General features: G+C 43.0%; 1 protein-coding gene and 1 pseudogene across 2 annotated transcripts; one reads left to right on the forward strand and one right to left on the reverse strand.

Moving 5' to 3' along the window:
- The first annotated feature begins 430 nt into the window (after positions 1-430).
- Positions 431-15,598, forward strand: CREG1 (cellular repressor of E1A stimulated genes 1). 2 transcript variants are annotated; one of them, XM_040229951.1, is made up of 4 exons: positions 431-857; positions 4,075-4,194; positions 10,667-10,851; positions 14,287-15,598. In XM_040229951.1, the coding sequence occupies exons 1-4, from the start codon at positions 504-506 to the stop codon at positions 14,288-14,290; spliced, it is 663 nt and encodes a 220-aa protein (XP_040085885.1). In that variant the 5' UTR covers positions 431-503; the 3' UTR covers positions 14,291-15,598. The 2 variants fall into 2 exon arrangements, with proteins under 2 accessions (XP_040085885.1, XP_040085886.1); XM_040229952.1 differs by lacking the exon at positions 14,287-15,598 and having other exon boundaries at positions 473-857; positions 10,667-10,855.
- LOC120855483 lies at positions 4,333-5,133 on the reverse strand (annotated as a pseudogene).
- Positions 15,599-20,407: the final 4,809 nt, after the last annotated feature.

Genomic DNA, 20,407 nt, shown 5'->3' on the forward strand with positions numbered 1-20,407 from the left:
GTGCAGCAATCCCTCTCAGATATCAGGTAGTCATAACCAAAGGTATTAAAGGAAGGCGTACATACGAAAAGCCTGGTCCTTTCCTAGAAGTATGACTTAGGCAAGCTGCTTAATTTCTCTCAGCCTCCGTTTTATCAGGCACCGAAGCAACAAACACCCTGCTGCTGCTGCTAAGTCGTTTCAGTCGTGTCAGACTCTGCGCCATCCCATAGACGGCAGCCCACCAGGCTCCCCCGTCCCTGGGATTCTCCAGGCAAGAACACTGGAGTGGGTTGTCATTTCCTTCTCCAAACACCCTATTCAGGACCATTTCCCAATCCTGACGGCGGCGGGGAGGTGGATGACCTGTCAGTCCCAGCAAGTGGAGGAGCCGGCCGAGGGACACGCCCCCGTCCTCCACCCGAGGGCTCCGATTGGTCCCCTTCGGAGGGGGCGGGGCCCGACTCGGCTATGCTTGGGCCGGGTAGGCCGCCGTGCTCCGAATTCTCGCTGGGGTCACCGTCATGGCGGGTTGTGCCTGCGGGTTCGTGCGCGCAGTGCTCGCCTTCCTGCTGGCGCCCGCGCTGGTGACTCTGCTGGTGGCACCGGCGCGAGGCCGGGGCGGCCGGGGCCACGGGGACTGGGACGCCGCCGAGCTGCTGCCGCCGCTGCCGCCCCGGGAGAATGCGGCGCTCGTGGCCCGCTTCGTGACACACGTCTGTGACTGGGGCGCACTGGCCACCATCTCAACGCAGGAGGGGGTGCGCGGCCGGCCCTTTGCCGACGTCTTATCGCTCAGCGATGGGCCCCCGGGCAAGGGCAGCGGCGTGCCCTACTTCTACCTGAGCCCGCTGCAGCAATCGGTGGGCAACCTGCAGGTGAGCCGGAGGGGCAGTGTGGCTCCGCGGGGCTGGAGCGCGAGCCTTTCGACTACCGCTTAAATTCTGCCTGGAAAGGAGAGCCGGAATCGTAGAGATGAGTTTGAACTCAGCCCAAACTTCTGGATCTTCTCTCCTGCGCTGGCTAGGCGTGCACTGAAGTGAAGTGAAGTCGCTCAGTCGTGTCCGACTCTGCGACCCCATGGACTGTGGCCTACCAGGCTCCTCAGTCCATGACATTTTCCAGGCAAGAGTACTGGAGTGCGTTGCCATTTCCTTCTCCAGAGGATCTTCCCAACCCAGGGATCGAACCCGGGTCTCCCGCACTGCAGGCAGACGCTTTAACCGTCTGAGCCACCAGGGGAGCCCTTACCTGAAACAGTAACCCTATGAGCCAGCAATTCTACAACAAAATGTAGAATTTTCAGAGAACTGAAAACATACCACGTAAAATCTTGTACACAAAAGTTCATAGCTGCATTATTGACAACAGGCAAAAAGGGAAGGGAAGTAATTAAAGTGTCTACCAACTCATTCTGAGTGAAGTAAGTCAGACAGAGAAGGAGAAATATCTTATGATATCCCTTATATGTGGAATCTAAAAAGAAATGATACAAATGAACTTACAAAACAGAAAGAGAGTCACAGACTTAGAAAATAAACTTGTGGTTGCCAGGAGGAAGGGAGTTTCAGAAGGTCATGTACAGGTTGCTATACTCAAAATGGATAACCAACGAGAACCTTCTGTATAGCACATGGAAGTCTATTCAATGTTATGTGCCAGCCTGGATAGGACGGGGGTATGGGGGTGAATGGATACACGTATATGTATGGCTGAATCCCTCTGTTATTCAACTGAAACTACCACAACATTGTTAATCAACTATAACCCAATACAAATCAAAAGTTTTGAAGTTTACGGGAAAAAGATATTTTCTCCCCTGCCAAAAAAGTGACTAATTCATTTCCTCATAATAAAATATCCGTACAATGAAGTATTATTCAGCCATAAAAAGAAATAATAATACATGGTACAACGTGGATGAACCTTAAAAATACTACAGTAAGCAAAAGAAGCCAGTCTGAAAGGCTACACATTATATGGTTCATTTACATTAAAATTACAAAATAAGCTTATCTAGAGAGACCAGAAAGCAGATGTAGTGACTGCCAAGAGCTGGCAGAGGGGGAACGGGTGTGACTGATAACTGGTATGGGCTTTCTCTTTTGGATGGTGAAAATATACTGGAATTGGTAGTGGTGACCGGTATACAACTTTATGAATATAGTAAAAAAGCAATTAACCAAACACTTAAAACAGATGAATTTTTATGAAATGTGAACTGTAAGTAGTTTCAAAAAAATTACTGACTTCCCCTTTTCAGTCAAGATGGAAGAAGAAGAACTATCACATCTGAACAACCAAAAAACAGCAGAATATACATTCTTTTTAAGTACACATGATATATTTACCAATACAGAAAACACTTACTTAGGGGACATAAAATAAGTCTCAATATATTTAAAAGACTTCAAGTTCCACATAACTATGCTCTGTGTCCAAAACAGAATTAAATTAGAAATCACTAACACAAAGAAATATTTGAAAACTATAAAATAACAGATGGTCAAAAAAGAAATCACAGAATTACAAAATATTTTAAACTTTTTTTTGCTTTTATTAAAGCAAAACATATCGATTTATGGATTGCAGGTAACACAGTGCTTAAAAACAAATTTATAGCACAAAAACACCTTTATTAGAAAGATAAAGGTACTATAACAATGACTTTCGCTTCCACTCTAAAAGCTATAACAAGGAGACCAATGAAATCAAAAGTCAAAAGACAGTTGGAAATAATGAATATAAGAACAGAAATCAATGAAAAAGAAAACAGGAAAACACAGAAAACTGATAAAACCAGAACTGGTGCTTTGAAAAAACAAAATTAATGCACCTCTACTCAGATTAATCAAGAAAAAGAAGGAGTGGAGGAACTTATTATCAATATCAAAAATGAGAGCAGTTAACACACAACATCATTATGAATACTTGAGCATGTAATTGGGTTTTCACTACTCACAGTCTTGTTGTATACTTTCCCCATTCTGTGTTTTTGCAGTTACAATGCCCTTAACCTTTAATACATCTTTTCCCTTTTGTGCTGATTTTGACTATCTTACAAGGCTCCCTGGAGTTTCCATATCACTCCAGGTTGTTGATATCTCCTTACACTGAACTTCAAATATGCTTACCTGTATCATTCACTTGGCAGTTAGTTATGTGTTGCCTTTTGACCTCTTCTGTGTCTTTGTTTTGCATTTTTAAACTTTGTTTATGTTTGACTTTTCAACCAGATTATAAACTCACAGAGAAGGGAAAGACCTTGTCTGAGGCTCCCCGTCCCCTATTTTTGGTCTCCCTAGTGCCTTGGCTAATAGATTTTGTTGACAGCAAATTTTTGGCCTAATAATTCCAAAGAGATCTCTTTATGACTCACTGTTTTGATGGGTCACTGTGAGATGGCAAAATCCAACACACAAGACATTTGAGGTTTAAAACACTAACTGTAGCATGTGAATTTTGCTATAATCTGTCAACAATGCCTTTTATGAAGCTGATTTCTGAATAAGAAAGAATTAGGAATTTTGCTTATATCACATTTTTAATTTAAGAATTCTCTTACTGCTAGAACAGGAGTGAGCAACTTCTCCAGTTTTGAAATCACATGACAGTTTCTGCTAGCACAAGATAACCAAGAAGCATGATTCAGCTACTTTCTTGCTTAAATTATACAATTAGCTAGTTGAACCACGGTGGTATTTTTATGTATTAGTTTCACATTAGTCTAATCCTTTAGCTCTTTCAGTGAAGGTTGGAGATCAGCCTTGTATTTGGGTGGTAATGTAGTTATAATTCCTCTGGTAAGTATGGGACAAATTAGGAGTCTAAGAAAAAGAAAAGTGTTTAACATAATCCTTACCGAGTTAGTTACTTAAAATGTGAAACAACCTCCAACACACTTTTTTTTGGAGAGAGGATAAAGATCAGTCTCTATCCAAGTAATAATTTTCCCAAGTGGAAGGTGGTATTTTCCAGTTCATTGTTTCATGAAAGAATCGTCAAGTTCTGGGGACAATGTGAATGCAACTTGTGAAATTTATTACCTCTCAGAGACAATATTTCATGTGAGAGGTCTTCATTTTCTCTCTACAGGAGAATCCATATGCTACGTTGACCATGTCTTTGGCAGAGACTAGTTTCTGCAGGAAATATGGATTTGATCCCCAGAGTCCCCTCTGTGCTCACATAATACTATCAGGAACTGTTATCAAGGTAAATATCATGTAAGAACAGATACTGGTTTTATTTTTTTATTTTATATATATTTTTTGACCATATATATTTAAAGCTAAACTGCTTTAAATACTGCATGTGTCGGAGGTGGATGGGCGGGCACACAGGCGGGTCTGCTTGGCCCTCCTGGGGCCAGGGCGGCTCCCACGCCATCTCTGTGACTACAGTTCATGATTCTAAGGTTGAGTGGCCGGGTGCTGACTGATCCTGGACTTAGTTGAACCCGTCGGTGTGGTAGCTGGGGTGGGAGTCAGCCGTGAGCTGGGTGGTCTCCGTGGCAGGCGCCGGCTGGACGACGATGGCGTGTCCGCCGCCTCCCTCTCGTTGGACTGCAGCTGCGCCTCCAGGTCCTCGGGGGACACATAGAACTCCGTCTCCGCCCCCTCCGGCGCCTAGGGCTCGTATTTGCCGCAGCAGCAGTCGCAGCAGCAGTCGCAGCAGCAGTTGCAGCAGCAGTTGCAGCAGCAGTTGCAGCAGCAGCACCAGCAGCAGGTGAGGAGTCCCCAGAAGATGAACAGGGCCTTGTCCCACCAGCTTGAGGGCTCAAAGTAGGTGTTCACGTTCTCCTCCCCGATCAGCTCGGCCACGTAGAGCCCCAGGGAGCCGTACTTGTCGTAGATGTTTCTTTTCGCGGCGTCCGTCAAGATGGCGTGGGCGTTGTTGATCTCCTTAAACTTGTCTGCAGCCTCGGGGTTATCGGGGTTCTTGTCAGGGTGGTATTTCAAGGCCAGCTCCCGGTAGGACTTGTTAATGTCATCCGAGGTTGCCTTCTTGTCCAGCCCCAGTACATGGTACAGGGACTCCCCAGAGGTAGAGAGTGAGCGCTGTCTCTGGTCTGCCATGGCATGCTAGTCTGCCCGCGCGCGCGCCCGCCCGCCGACTCCGCGGCTCCGCTCTTCCCTGCGCGGTGCTCCTGGGCAGCCGACGGTGCGCTCTTCAGCCGGGCTGCGCTTCGGGACCAGCGGCAACGGCGGCGCGGGTAGCAGCAGAGGGCACGGGAGCAGCACCGGCAGAAACGGAGGGGGCCAGATACTGGTTTTAGAAGATCATCATGTTATTAACAGTGAAGGAAGACATATTTTGAGAATAAAATAAAATTTGTGATTGAGGTACGGAGTTAGAATATATTCTAATATGTAATTTCATAAAAACTTAAGGTTTTAATTGGTTACTTTCATGTAGGTGTTCAATAAGATATTGAACTATCAATTGAGCAGATAGATGTTCAGTAAGAAAAACGAACTATTTTTTGAAGCTGAACAGATGTAACAGCTATTAAGCTCCTATATAAGGAACATCTGCTCAAAGTTCATACTCCTGACCATGTTGTACACTGTACAATATTTCCCATGTTTGGATTCCTTGTCTCCATATTTAACAGTGACTTAGAGCAGAAAGCAGATTAAGTATATTAACAGGGAAGTATGCACAAAATGAATACACACAAACCCCTTTCCTTCCTATACACTAAAAATGAAAAATCAGAAAGAGAAATTAAGGAATCAATCCCATTCTCCATTGCAACAAAAAAGAATAAAATACCTAGAAATAAACCTACTTAAGGAGAGAAAAGAGCCATGTACAGAAAACTATAAGACATTGATGAAAGAAATCAAAGATGACACAAACAGATGGAGAGATATGTCAAGTTCTTGGATCAAAAGAATCAATATTATGAAAATGACTAAGCAATCTATAGATTCAGTGCAATCCCAATCAAATTACCAGTGGCATTTTTCATAGAACTAGAATAAAAAAATTTCACAATTTGTATGGAAATGCAAAAGACCATGAATAGCCAAAGTAACCTTGAGAAAGAAGAATAGAGCTGGAGGAATCAATCTTCCTGACTTCAGACAAAAAGCTACAGTCATCAAGACAGTATGGTACTGCCACAAAAACAGAAATATAGACCAATGGAACAAGACAGCCCATAGATAAGCCTACATGTCTATGGGCACCTTATCTTTGACAAAGGAGGCAGAATTATACAATGGAAAAAAGACAGTCTCTTCAAGAAGTGGTGCTGGAAAAACTGGACAGCTACATGAAAAAGAATAAAATTAGAACACTTCCTAACATCATACTCAAAGATAAACTCAAAATGGATTAAAGATGACCAGAAACTATAAAACTCTTAGAGGAAGACATAGGCAGAACACTCTTTGATGTAAATCACAGCAAGATCCTCTATGACCATCTCCTAGAGTAATGGAAATAAAAACAAAAATGGACAAATGGAATCTAATTAATCTTAAAAGCTTCTGCACAGCAAAAGAAACCATAAACAAGATGAAAAGACAACCATCAGAATGGGAGAAAACAATTGCAAATGAAGCAACTGAGAAAGGATTACTTGCCGGGGTCCAGCCTCAGCAGAGTCCAGGGATACCCTCAAGATGAACGACATCGGCGAATGAATGACACAGGAAGACTAAGCTTCAGTGAGTGACGCCCGTAACTTTATTTTCAAAAGAAGCTTTTATACCCTGACTTGTACATAGAGGGAAATGAAAGATGCCAGGTCATGCAGAGTCAGCCCAAACACTCCAGCAGTTTTACCTTTATCAAAACCAACACTCCAGCAGTTTTGCCCTTATCAAAACCAGGATTTTTTTCTGTATGCCTTTCCATAAACAAGGGTCTTATGCACATTATCTTCTGGCCTGGAGGCCTGTTGATGTTTTATGACCCTTTTTTGATAAAGGTTGGTCAGCCAGAAAACTTATTTTCCCTTGAAGTGTTTTTTCTTTATACCTCTAATCTGTGTCAGCCTCAGAAAGTACTAAACAGAGTTACATTTGCATGGAGCAAAGGTGCAGTGGGTTACAACAAAGAAAACTTATTAGCTCAAAGGTCTGATGTGGTTAATTCCAAGGCTACTACTTGTTTTTCTTACATTCCAACTATGTTAACTAATACACTCCCAGGTGCATAATGGATAAGGGATATGGGAACTCGGCAGCAAGCATTGGCCCAGTAATGAAGCCCTTTACCAGTACTATTCTAACAATTTTTCACCCCTTAAAGGGCTCTATGCCCATTAGGACTTTTAGAATGTTTAGGCTTCCCATGCCTTTCATGGTTGGGAAGTTTGTGAACAATCATGTGCATTAGTTGTAAGAGTAAGGAAAAACCTGTCAAGCAAGCTAGAATGCCAACAGAGGGGTTAGAATAGAAATATTCCTTTCATGCCCAGGAGACTTATCAACTTAGAACCCTGAGTTTATTTTCTCCAGAGAAAGGTGGTCGGGGATAGCCCCCTGCTAATATCAGAAGAGTGGTTGAAAGGCATAATATAGTAAACAGTAGACAGACATATTTTGGTTTTAGGGTAGATGCTCGAGCAGGTCCAGGGAACCCCTCAAGTCCTGATCTGCCTTTGTCTGTCAGGTCTTCTCCGCGTGACCTTTGTCACGGGTGGCATCTCCCGTGGTGGCGCCTGGCAGTTACTCTCCAGAATACACAGAAGTTCATGCAGCTCAACAACAGAAAAACAAAAAACCCAATTAAAAAATTGGACAGAAGACCTAAACAGACATTTCTCCAAAGAAGACATCCAGATGGCTAATAAACACATGAAAACATGTTCAACATTGCTTATTATTAGAGAAATGCAAATCAAAACTACAATGAGGTATGACCTCACACCAATCAGGATGACCATCATCAAAAAATCTACAAACAATAAATGCTAGAGTGGTTGTGGAAAAAAGGGAACCCTCTTGCATTGTTGGTGGGAATGTAGATTGACAAGGGCCACTGTGGAGAACAGTATGGTGATTTCTTTAAAAACTAGGAATAAAACTACCATTCAGTTCAGTTCAGTTCAGTTGCTCAGTCGTGTCCGACTCTTTGCGACCCCATGAATCGCAGCACGCCAGGCCTCCCTGTCCATCACCATCTCCCGGAATTCACTCAGACTCACGTCCATCAAATCCGTGATGCCATCCAGCCATCTAATCCTTGGTCATCCCCTTCTCCTCCTGCCCCCAATCCCTCCCAGCATCAGAGTCTTTTCCAATGAGTCAACTCTTCACATGAGGTGGCCAAAGTACTGGAGCTTCAGCTTTAGCATCATTCCTTCCAAAGAAATCCCAGGGTTGATCTCCTTCAGAATGGACTGATTGGATCTCCTTGCAGTCCAAGGGACTCTCAAGAGTCTTCTCCAACACCACAGTTCAAAAGCATCAATTCTTCGGCACTCAGCCTTCTTCACAGTCCAACTCTCACCTCCATACATGACCACAGGAAAAACCATAGCCTTGACTAGACGGACCTTAGTCGGCAAAGTAATGTCTCTGCTTTTGAATATACTATCTAGGTTGGTCATCACTTTTCTTCCAAGGAGTAAGCATCTTTTAATTTCATGGCTGCAGTCACCATCTGCAGTAATTTAGGAGCCCCCCAAAATAAAGTCTGACACTGTTTCTACTGTTTCCCCATCTATTTCCCATGAAGTGATGGGACTGGATGCCATGATCTTCGTTTTCTGAACTTTGAGCTTTAAGCCAACTTTTTCACTCTCCTCTTTCACTTTCATCAAGAGGCTTTTTAGCTGCTTTTCACTTTCTGCCATAAGGGTGGTGTCACATATGACCCAACAATCGCACTGCTGGGCATATACCCTAAGAAAACCATAACTGGAATAGACACATGTACCCCAGTGTTCATTGTAGCACTATTTACAATCGCCAGGACATGGAAGCAACCCAGATGTCCACTGATAGATGAAAGGATAAAGAAGATGTGTACATATATACAATGGAATATTACTCAGTCATAAAAAGGAATGAATTTGAGTCAGTTCTAGTGAGGTGTATGAACCTAGAGCCTGTTATACAGAGTGAAGTAAGTCAGAGGAAAATGTATATTAATGCATGTATGTGGAATCTAGAAAAATGGTACTGGTGAACCTATTTGCAGGGTAGGAATAGAGACTCAGACATAGAGAACAGGCTTAGGGCCATAGAGGGGGCAGTAGAGGGCAGGATGAGTTGAGAGAATAGCATCGGAATATGTATATTACCATGTGTAAAACAGAGTGCCAATAAGAAGTTGCTGTATAGCACAGGGAGCTCAGCCTGATGCTCTGTGACAACCTGGAGGGGTGGGGTGGAGGTTCATGAGGGAGGGGACATACATGTACGTATGGCTGATTCATGCTCATGTATGGCAGAAAACAACACAACATTGTAAAGCAACTAATCTTCTAATTAAAAATAAATTAAAAAATTGAAGACAAGGGAGAGTATCTATATTAAATACTAGAAGTAAATTTAGATAGTTGGGGGTGAGTGCTAGAGAGAAGAGGTTAAATAAAACAGTGGGAAGGGCAAAGGGCAAGGTGTCACGAGGACTGATCTGATTGCTAAGCCAGTAGGCAGACTTCTTGACCTTGTCAATCATGAACACCTCTGCTGCTGCTGCTGCTGCTGCTAAGTCGCGTCAGCCGTGTCCGACTCTGTGCGACCCCATAGACGGCAGCCCACCAGGCTCCCCCGTCCCTGGGATTCTCCAGGCAAGAACACTGGCGTGGGTTGCCATTTCCTTCTCCAATGCATGAAAGTAAAAAGGGAAAGTGAAGTCGCTCAGTCGTGTCCAACTCTTAGCGACCCCATGGACTGCAGCCTACCAGGCTCCTCTGTCCATGGGATTTTCCAGGCAAGAGTACTGGAGTGGGGTGCCATCGCCTTCTCCATGAATACCTCAGATAGGTTTTAATCATGGTCTCAAAATTCTATGTGGCTGCATTTCTGGAGCTGAGTGTTCTTCAGTGGTCAGAGAAAGGGGGAGGGCAGCAGAGGCACTTGAGTTCCATTGTGCTTCTTATACAGACTTATATCCTTTATGTGCACCCATCTATGTGTTTAACATATGCATGCAGTGGGATAAAAGTGCTAGTGTAACACAGCACAACCACCAGCAATATTTTATTATGATACTTTGTGCCAATTACTCTGATAGCTCAAAATTGCTATTTCACAGGGAAAACTGGTACTCATGATGGTTTCCCACTCCATTATAGTATATGTTATCACCATTTGAAATCTCCATTGTTCTCTGCATTTCTTCAAGCTTCTTTTACTGCCTCTTGATTGCTTAAGATCAAACTTTGTAGTAGATGTTAAAAGTGCTCAGCACAAAGGGGAAAAAAAAGGTGAGAAAAAATTACTACTATGTGTGGTGGTGATGAACATTAACTAAAGTTGTGATTATTTTGCAGGGTATGCATATATCAAATCTTTATATTGTATACACCTAAAACTAATACAGAGTTATATGTCAATTATTGATCAATAATTAATTTTAGAAATAATAATTTTAAAAATCAGGATTTATAACTAAATAAACTCTTTAGGGTTTGTGGAATGCTAGAATCACACATTCTTAACAGCCAAGAAAACAAAATGTGATTGCTATGAGTAGGTTTATTCTATATGTCTTTTAGGTGAGTGAAACAGAAATGGATGTTGCAAAGAATTCATTATTCATTCGACACCCTGAGATGAAAACCTGGCCATCCAGCCATAACTGGTTCTTCGCTAAGTTGAATATAACCAATATCTGGGTCCTGGACTACTTTGGTGGACCAAAAATAGTGACACCTGCAGAATATTATAATGCCACATCTCAGTAAGTATTTACACATCTTCCATCTTTCTAATATTGCAGCCCTTATCAGTGGTCCTCAATCTTCTAAAGCAAACGGGTCTTAACCATTTCCTGTACCATGGATCATTTTGGCAAGCTGGTAAGGCCTATGACTCCCCTGGGAATAGTATTTTTAATACATAAAGTACATAAGATTACAAAAGAAACCAACTGTATGGAAATATATTTATAAAAATATTTCATAAAATGTGGGGTATATAAAATATGGGATATATAATAATATGTTGGCTTTTCAATGAATACATTAAATAGTAAGTTCCAGTAGAGAGTCCATAACCTTTCTGTACTTTCAGAGTAGTGAGAAGTGAATATTTTAAGACATTGGCAGCAACAGTGCCATGATATGAAAATATCTGTAATTTCTGTATTTCTGTCAGTGGCCATCACAGATACACTATCACCACTTTGTTTATTGCCTACATTCATCATTAAAGAGAATAATACATTTCAGTTAGAGCTTAATGAAAATGAAAACCTCTTTCCATCCCAGTTTTTCCCCATCAGAGACACCCTGAACTCTATCTATAAGCTAGGACATCAGGTAGAGACTATATATATTTTTTTTTTTTTGCCTGTGCCCCATGACTTGTAGTATCTTAGTTCCCTGATCAGGGTTTGAACCTGGGCCACAACAGAGAAAGAGCTGAGTCTTAACCACTGGGATACCAGGGAATTCCCAAGACCCTGTCTTAGGTCTGTGCTTTTGGAGCCTAGTTCTGACCCATGATGGCATTTTCTCATGAGAACAAGACCCGGGTACTTTACCCAACGTGAAGGACTCACATGCAGGCTGAGCATGTGACCCAGATCCTCAGGCCCTGGTCCTGTAGTGCCTGTGGGGGTGTGTGGTATATCCTGCCAGGAAATGAACACTTGGCGGGCAGGAGCAATCAGAGAGAATGAAAGAGAAGAACGTAACCTGAAGATGGGAAAGGATGGGAAAGAAGGGTGTGATCAAATTTTTTGAAATTAGGTTAGGGTTCAAATGAAGGAATACAGGGACTGGTACTTTTCCCAGGCGACACAGGTTGCACTGGCCTGTCTGGCAGCCTCAAGGCCTCGTGGATAGTGATGACAGTAACAGCAGCAATAACAGCAGCAGCAGTAGCGTCTATTGGGCATTGTTGGCTGGTGCTAATTGGCGGCTTCCCATGTCTAAACTCACTCAACTCTCACCGCAGTCCTATGAGTTGCTGCTGCTGCTACTGCTAAGTCACTTCAGTCGTGTCCAACTCTGTGTGACCCCATAGACGGCAGCCCACCAGGCTCCCCCATCCTTGGCATTCTCCAGGCAAGAACACTGGAGTGGGTTGCCATTTCCTTCTCCAGTGCATGAAAGTGAAAAGTGAAAGTGAAGTTGCTCAGTTGTGTCCGACTCTTCGCGACCCCATGGACTGCGGCCCACCAGGCTCCTCCGTCCATGGGATTTTCCAGGCAAGAACACTGGAGTGGGGTGCCATTGCCTTCTCTGGTCCTATGAGTTAGGTAGTCTTTTTTCCTTTGTGTGTTTTTTTTTTTTTTTTTTTTTTTCTGATGGAGAGCTGATGCACAGAAAAGTCAGAAATTTGCTTAAAGTTTTAGGAAGCAATAGTGCTGGAATTCAAAGCCCAGCATTCTAGCTCCAGAACCTTCACTGTGTTTCGAAAGGAGGTTTTGCTGCCCCCTTGGTCATATCACTGGCAGCTGGCCAGGCTCCAATGCCAGTGTAATTTAAACTCTTTCTGCTTGTGACAGACTGGCTGCTACTTGTGCAGGTGAGAGTGTCCATGCTAAGCTAGACTTTGTAGGTTGCAGCTCAGGTTTGGGCTTAAGTTCTCAGCATTCATTTATTCTGCCTTATTATATTGTATAACAGATCTATTGGTGAACCATTGCCTTTCCATCATGACTGTAAATCTCTTCACAGCAAAACTCAGGTTTTAGTTTTGGTTTTTCATTCCAAACTGAACCCAGGAATGTGCATGGCACAGAGTAGGTGTTTAATAAACACTGGCTACTTGTCAGGCTGATCCTTTGAGACAAAGATTCTTGACTGTTGTTTGAATAAAAAATCTAACAACAACAAAAACGAATCAAACAGTCATGGCATTTATTCTGCTATTGTGCCTGCAGGAGAAGAGGTCCAGGCCAGTGATTGTGTTCTGGACCTGAAAAGCCATCTTTTCAGGAAGGAAGACAGAGGTAGCAATTATAACATTATGGCTGGGCAACAAATTATCAAGGAGGACGGTCAGTAAGATGACAGGCCCACTCTTCAAGGTTAAAGTTCATTTTTACAGGCCATAACAGTCTCTGAAGTACAGTTATCTTTGTCTAAATTACATGCCTGAGGGCAATGTTTGCTTTAATAACAAAGTAAAGCTGGAAAAGAAAACCCATAAGTCTGCACATTGAGTAAGTCAATGAAAAAGATAAATTTGAGGTTTCTATTTTGTTAACATGGATGAGTGGGCCTTTTCTGCAGCTTGGGGATAAGAGGGAGCATTTTTTCCTATCCTTGTGAGAGGAGGGCAGAAGACTAGCCCAGGGTGTGACCCCTCCTGAGACAGGATGCGAGAATCCTAGGAATGGGCAGTGCCTTGAATGTGACCTTCTGGAACAGATGCTTCTGACTCCTACCCATTTCAGAGCCCAGGAGTGGGTCCCCCACCGTTCCACCCACCAAGTTTGCCATCAGGACTGTTTAATAGCCCAAGAGAGTGCACAGTAGTCCTCTTGCTAGACTCACATTGAATGGAAGGTGGTAATGCTGACCAGAAGTATTTGTAGATGTGCTTGGGTAAGCAATTCTGATAAGTATCAGCAATTGCCTCCTCTCACTGTTAAGTCTGAGCAGCAGGCCTCTAGGGAAAGATGGAGGTAATGAGAGGTCAATGAATTGCAAACTTGCCCGCTCTTCCTTACCTGGAGATGGATTTCCTCATGTCCGTGGCCAGAGCTACAGTGGGAAAGTGGATCAAGGTCACCTCCCCGGCTGAGTGCTGGATGACTGCTGCTCTTCTGCTTTAATGTTTGGGACCCTTTCTGTTCTCATTTGTTTTTTAACTCTTCCGATATTCTTGAATGAGATGATCGCAATAGCTTCAGCTGCTGATCAGTGTTTTGTCCTGGCAGCGCTTGCTAAATTGTATCAGCATCATACTTGGAGAGGTGGGATGAGAGCTGAGATGAAGACCCTAGGCCTGACCCTAAACCAGGACTCAATTTAGTGGTGAATTTTTTGCATTTTAGCAAACTCAGATTTTTCTTTACTACACTAAGTGGCCAAAATTAACTTGAGATCTTAAAACTTTTAGATCAGAAGTGTCTCTAGCCTTTCCTAAGAATGAGTTAACTTCTGATTTGTCAGCTCAGTTTAATGAAATAATTTTTCTTCCTCTCTCTTCCCCTCTCTAGGTGAAGCAGTATATGGCGAATTTAACCTCATGTGTGAAATTTCTTAGGAAGTTTTACATAGATTTGAAGCACTTACTGTTTTTCTATGGAAAGTTTGCCAGAAGACTAGCCAGTTTTCTTTCTTTGCTTGCTTGCTTACAGAATTGAGTTGGATTATTACTGGACTTCTTGGAAGATGAGATTGTTGGATATATTATATATTTTTTCATATTTTGAAGCCATTTGCATAGAGACATGTCTTTCTTTATGATCAGCGTTTTATTCCATTAATTCCAAATAGTTTGCCAACAGTGCTCCTTGAAGAGGAAGAATTACCAGTTTTAGATTGACCATTGGCATTCAAAAGTACTCAAGTATGTGTTCTCAATTCCTGAAAACCCCTGTGCTGGGGGGAGGGCCACGCCCCCCTAGCTGCTGCCTGCGTCCGCATTAAGGGCTCCTGTTACAATGCACCTGGATAAATCTTGCCAGGACAAACAATGATGAAACACAAGTGGAGCATCCCACTCATGGTCCACTTAGGTTTGGCAGTCCTGGGTGTTGTTAATCCAACACAAGGCAAAACTATCTCTTATACAGAACATAAAGAAGAAAAAAAACCCTCAAGTCTAAAGTGATAAATATCTAGAACAAAGGATGATAAAACTTCCTTAATTTAACTTAATAAAGGAAGTTCATAAAATTTTCTGAATTTGATTTCCCCAGCTAAGTGGACACTGTGTATGTAATTAGTTTCTTCCACTCAAAATACATACACACAGGCACACATTTTTTTTTTCGTCCCAAAAGGGGATTATGAAAGAAAAACGGGGAGGGGGGACATTTTGTGTGTAAGTTATTTCTTGTGTTCTTTTATAACATTTCTTAATGTCAACCCGGACATGGACCAGGTTCAACCAGAGCCAAAATCCATCTTCCTGCTCTCTCAATAATGGCCTAAGCCTTTTTCAACTTCTTCAGATCCCTAAGGGGCTTCTAATACTGTTACTGCCTAAATCAGGTCATCAGAGGTGGGACAACACGGTTTAAAAATCACATTTCTTCAGGAGGGGAGAAACTGTTTACTTTTATTACCCATAGACATGATTTTAGAAGACTATGAGATCCTTTATAAGAGATGTGTCAGGAATCAAGCAACTGAATCCTTAAATGGCTAAGAGAAAGGAAGTTGAATATGAGTCTGAAACTACAAAATGAACTTACCTGAAATCCAACAAACAGCTTCTCTTTAAGAAAAATGATGTGTCTTAAACTTGGTGGACTAGGTTTCTTACTCAAAGCATTAATAATAAAAAGCATTATTTTCATGAAATGTGTCGTATTTATTTTCTTACACAGAGATGGTAATATTTATTGCACTTTTTTTCATCGTCCACTGCCGAAATCCCTTTGTGTTTTAGCAGGTTGTTAAATTAACTTCTGGCTGATTTAAAGCTTAAAGTGAATAACTTGACCCTTTCCTATTGGTAAACGATTCATTGTGTCTTAAAATGTGGAGGTTTACCAGAATGCAGGCTTTGTCAAGGGTCTTTCCTCAGGGCCTTGGGTGCCAAGGTAACTTGTGATAGAATTAAATTGAGAGTGTCTATCTGTATTTCTCCCTTTACTCAGTTATTGTGAATTTTCTCTTCATCATTTGGTACCATGTAAAAATACCTGTATTCAAGTAAGATCCAATTATCACAGAGGAGAGTCAACCACTTTTTCACTGAAGGTGCTGTGGCTTCCTTTTTAATTGAATGTGCAAATTAAGTCCCCATTATGTTCTGATGGGGCTTCCCTTGTAGCTCAGTTGGTAAAGAATCTGCCTGCAGTGCAGGAGACCGGGGTTTGATCCATGGGTTGGGAAGATCCCCTGGAGAAGGAAATGGCAACCCACTCCAGTATACTTGCCTGGAAAATCTCATGGACAGAGGAGCCTGGAGGGCTGCAGTCTATGGGATCACAAAGCGTTGGGCACGACTGAGCGGCTAACACGTACTATGTTCTGATTGATCACCAGGGGGCACTGTGGACCACTTTTTGTGCAGATGCTGGTTTCTTGTACAGTAACCTTCCACATGCTAACCCAAGTGGCTCAGTGGCAAAAAAATCTGCCTATAATGCAGGAGACACAGGTTCGACTCCTGGGTCAGGAAGATACCCTGGAGAAGGAAATGGCAACCCACTCTCCCACTCTAGTATTCTGCCCTGGGAAATCGCATGGACAGAAGAGCCTGGCGGACTATACAGTCCATGGGGTCACAAAAGTCCGACATGACTTAGCGACCAAACAACAATAATCTCCCGCTTATACATGGGAATCTTTTCCAAGACTGTCCCCAGCCCTTGCAGGTGCCTGAAACCCAGGGTCGTACCAAACCTGTATGTACTATTCTTTTCCTGTACATACAGACGATAAAGTTTAATTTATAAATCATGGGGTCACAAAGAGTCAGACACGACTGAGCGACTGAACTGAACTGAGAGACTACACGAATTGCCAACATTACCCTTGTATCTGGGACCATTATTAAGTAAAATAAGGGTAACCTGAACACAAGCACCGTGATATCAAGACTACTACTACTAAGTGACGGGTACACACAGCGTCAATTCGCTGGGCAAAGGGATGATTCATGGTGTGAGATTTCATCACGCTACTCAAAACAACACACACAAAATACACAAATTGTTTATTGCTGGAATTTTTCATTTAATAGTTTTGGACTGAGGTTGTCCACTGGTAACTGAAACTGCAGAAAGCAAAACCGTGGGTAAGAGGGGACTATGGTACAGCAGAGCTGATCAAGTCCACCATGGGCTGGGATGGGATGGATGACCTCAATAAGATGACCCTGGAGTAAAAGTAGCCCAGCAGAGCAAAGGAGAGAAGCTGAGGTCTGGTCTGTGCTGCTGCTGGCGACTGTCGTGGATTTACCCCTCCTTGTCATGCGCTTCATTACCTGCTACAGAATGGGGGCAGAACCCTGACCCGAAAGAGAGAAGGGATGAGTGTTTTGGACTCGGACTAGCTTTGGCCCAGAAAGCAAGGCAGGCCCTGATCAAGTAAAGAGAAGATCCGAAGCAGGGAGAGGGAGTGGCTTAAGAACCCTGAGTTTCTAAGCCCAGGGGGCTGTGCCTGGCGGATGTTGCCTTCACCTTGGATTTGTGCTTCGCTGGTCAAGGTCATTTGTCTTCACTAGACAGTGGCCAATAGTCATGGTTCATTCTGTCTTTTAGTCCAGCTCTGGATTCCTTTCGAGTATGAGGTGGAGTGGGGACCTTTATGATCTGAGGTTCGGCTCCATGAGATCAGTGCATATATATTCTGACTGGAGGTTGTTCATGTCACATTTTCCTTCTTAGTAACAGTCAGACTGAAGATCACAAAATTGTTGAAGAGGAGACTCTGCTTTCCTGTAGTGGGGCATGTCTTCAGATTTAGAACTGGGGGGAAAAAAAAAGTTCTACTTGGTGCAAAACTGGTAGGTCAATATTGTAAGGGAAATTCCAAACTGTCACTTCAAAAAGCTCTATATATTTTCATCTGAGAAGACAATGGTAACTTAGGTCTTTTTGGAAATTAAGGAAGGTATAAATTAACCAGTAAAGTTGTATCTTTTTCTTAATTTTTCCTTACTACTTATTGTAAGATATATATCTTTGTGGGGGCTTCCCTGGTGGCTCAGATGATAAAGAATCTGCCTGCGATGCAGGAGACCCGAGTTTGATCCTTGGGTCGAGAAGATACCCTGGAGAAGGAAATGGCAACCCACTCCAGTATTCTTGCCTGGAGAATTCCATGGGCAGAGAAGCCTGGTGGGTTACAGTCCATGGGGTCACAAAGAATCGGGCATGACCGAAGCAACTTAGCCTGCATGCCATGTATCTTTGTACAGAAAATACACAAAATAAAAGTTTAAAAATTAATAATCTCACCAGCCAGCATGACTGTTGGTATTCTGATGTGTTTTCTTAGAAGAAACATCTTTGCTCCCAGGAAATGTTTAACTATAAAGATCATGTTATATGTTGATTGTGTATCACGCTTTCTTCAATTTATCATAATAAGCTTATGTTACTAGAAACCATAAATAAAAATGGTTTAGAATGGCTGCAAATATTTCATCAGATTAATCTCTTTCAGCTACCAAATAATGATCTGTGTTAGCACTCTGTTGATAGTGACAGAAACCTGAGTCAAAGTAGTTTAAGCAAAAAGAGGAGTTCATTGATCTTAAAATATTCCTTCAGAACCAACTCTTCATCTCCTGGCTCCTCTTTCCACTGTGTTGGTTTTAACCGAAGTCAGCAATCTTAGGGCAAAAGGATGCCTCTTTCCCAGCCATGGGAGCCATTCCTGGATAATCTCTGTGTCTGGGAATGCGTCCATTGGCCAGGTCTCCATCCTGTGTCTTTCCCTGCAGTTGGCAGTTCATCTCAGCACTGGTCAGAACCACATGGATCAGACAAATTTTGAAGTGGAGCTCCTGAAAGGAAAAAAAGAAGCTATGTTAACTGAAGGGAGACTGGATAGGCCAAAGTTAAGGGCTGTTACCACTTTCTCCAGTATTTGACCATTTAAATTACTTCCAATTTTTCCTTGTTATAAGAGAGAAATCTTTGTGCATGAAGTATTTTCCACATCTCTGTTTGTTTCCTTGGAGAGATTCCCAGCAGTGGAATACCCAAGCCAAAAGCTGGTGGGATCTATTACACATTGCCCTTAAGACTTTGTGTCAGTGAACAGACCTGCAAACCGTCTGTGAAAGTGTTCACTCTGCACTGAACTTACAGGTAAAGACAGTACTTTGTGATTTTAATCTGCAGCTCTTATGTAGTGGTGTGTGTGTGTGTTTAGTCGCTCAGTCGTGTCCGACTCCTTGTGACCGCATGGACTATGCCCCGACAAGCTCCTCTGTCCAAGCTCCTCTGGGATTTTCCAGGCAAGAATGCTTGAGTGGGTTGCCATTTCCTCCTTCAGGGCATCTTCTCATCTCAGTGATGGAAGCTGCGTTTCCTGCATTGGCAGGCGGCTTCCTTACCACCGAGCCATCTGGGCAGCCCCTAGGTAATGGTGACACTACCCGTGTGTGCTTAGCGCTCGGTCATGTCTGACTCTTTGTGACCTTTGGATTTTAACTCACCAGGCTACACTGTCCCCCCTTGATTTTCAGGCAAGAATACTGGAGTGGGTTGGTGTTTCCTCCTCCAGGGGATCTTTCTGACCCAGGGATTGAGCTCGAATCTCCTGTCTCCTGCTTTGCAGGCAGATTCTTTACGTGCTGAGTCAAACTCAATAAACACTTGTTGCTTTTCTTTCCTTTATTCGAATATCAGTTGGTAACTATAGGTTGAGTTTTCTAAAAAATAAATGTTATGATTGTCATAAGACTTAATTTTATAAAATAGCATTTTAATCTAATCCTTGCAACAGCCCAAGAAGTGGGTGGAACACACATTATTTTTCTTACTTTGGGGAGAAGGTTGGAGTTCCCAGATAGTCAGGCTGAGGGAGTTCACACAGTTGCCTGTCAGGCCCTGTCTTTAAATCTAGCTCTTTCCCCAAGAATCCAATGACCCTTCATCTGCTGTTAACGTCTGGGTGTTTTGAAGAAATGTCTTGCCATTTGTGTTAAAGACGTGTAGTAAAAAAAAATCATTGGCAAGAAATTCTTTTTCTTTGTAAGAGAACCCCAGGTTTTCACAGGTGGTATGCTGACATCTTTCAGGGCCAGCAGCGCACAGGAGAGAGTGTGAGCTCTGAAGCCTTCAAATCCCAGCTCAAACAACAGGAGAGAGTGTGAGCTCTGAAGGCTTCAAATCCCAGCTCAAACAACAGGAGAGAGTGTGAGCTCTGAAGCCTTCAAATCCCAGCTCAAACACTGTGCCAGTGCTTGTGCAACTGGTCTGTGAGAGGGTCCCCGTGGTAGGTGGGGATGATGCCTCCTAGGATGGGAGGGGTGGCTATGAGCATCGTATAGTCTCCATCACCATGGGGGGTGGCCCACAGCCCCTCATGACCTGGATACACTGGTCAGAGGAGAGAAGAGCCAGCCATTCTCTCAGTAATAGCACTGCAGGAAGGTCTCCCTGTCATGTGTCGGCCACTCGTCTTCTCTGGACCTTGGGGGAAACC

This window comes from Oryx dammah, unplaced genomic scaffold, assembly GCF_014754425.2.
Source record: "Oryx dammah isolate SB20612 unplaced genomic scaffold, SCBI_Odam_1.1 HiC_scaffold_28, whole genome shotgun sequence".
Classification (NCBI taxonomy): domain Eukaryota; kingdom Metazoa; phylum Chordata; class Mammalia; order Artiodactyla; family Bovidae; genus Oryx; species Oryx dammah.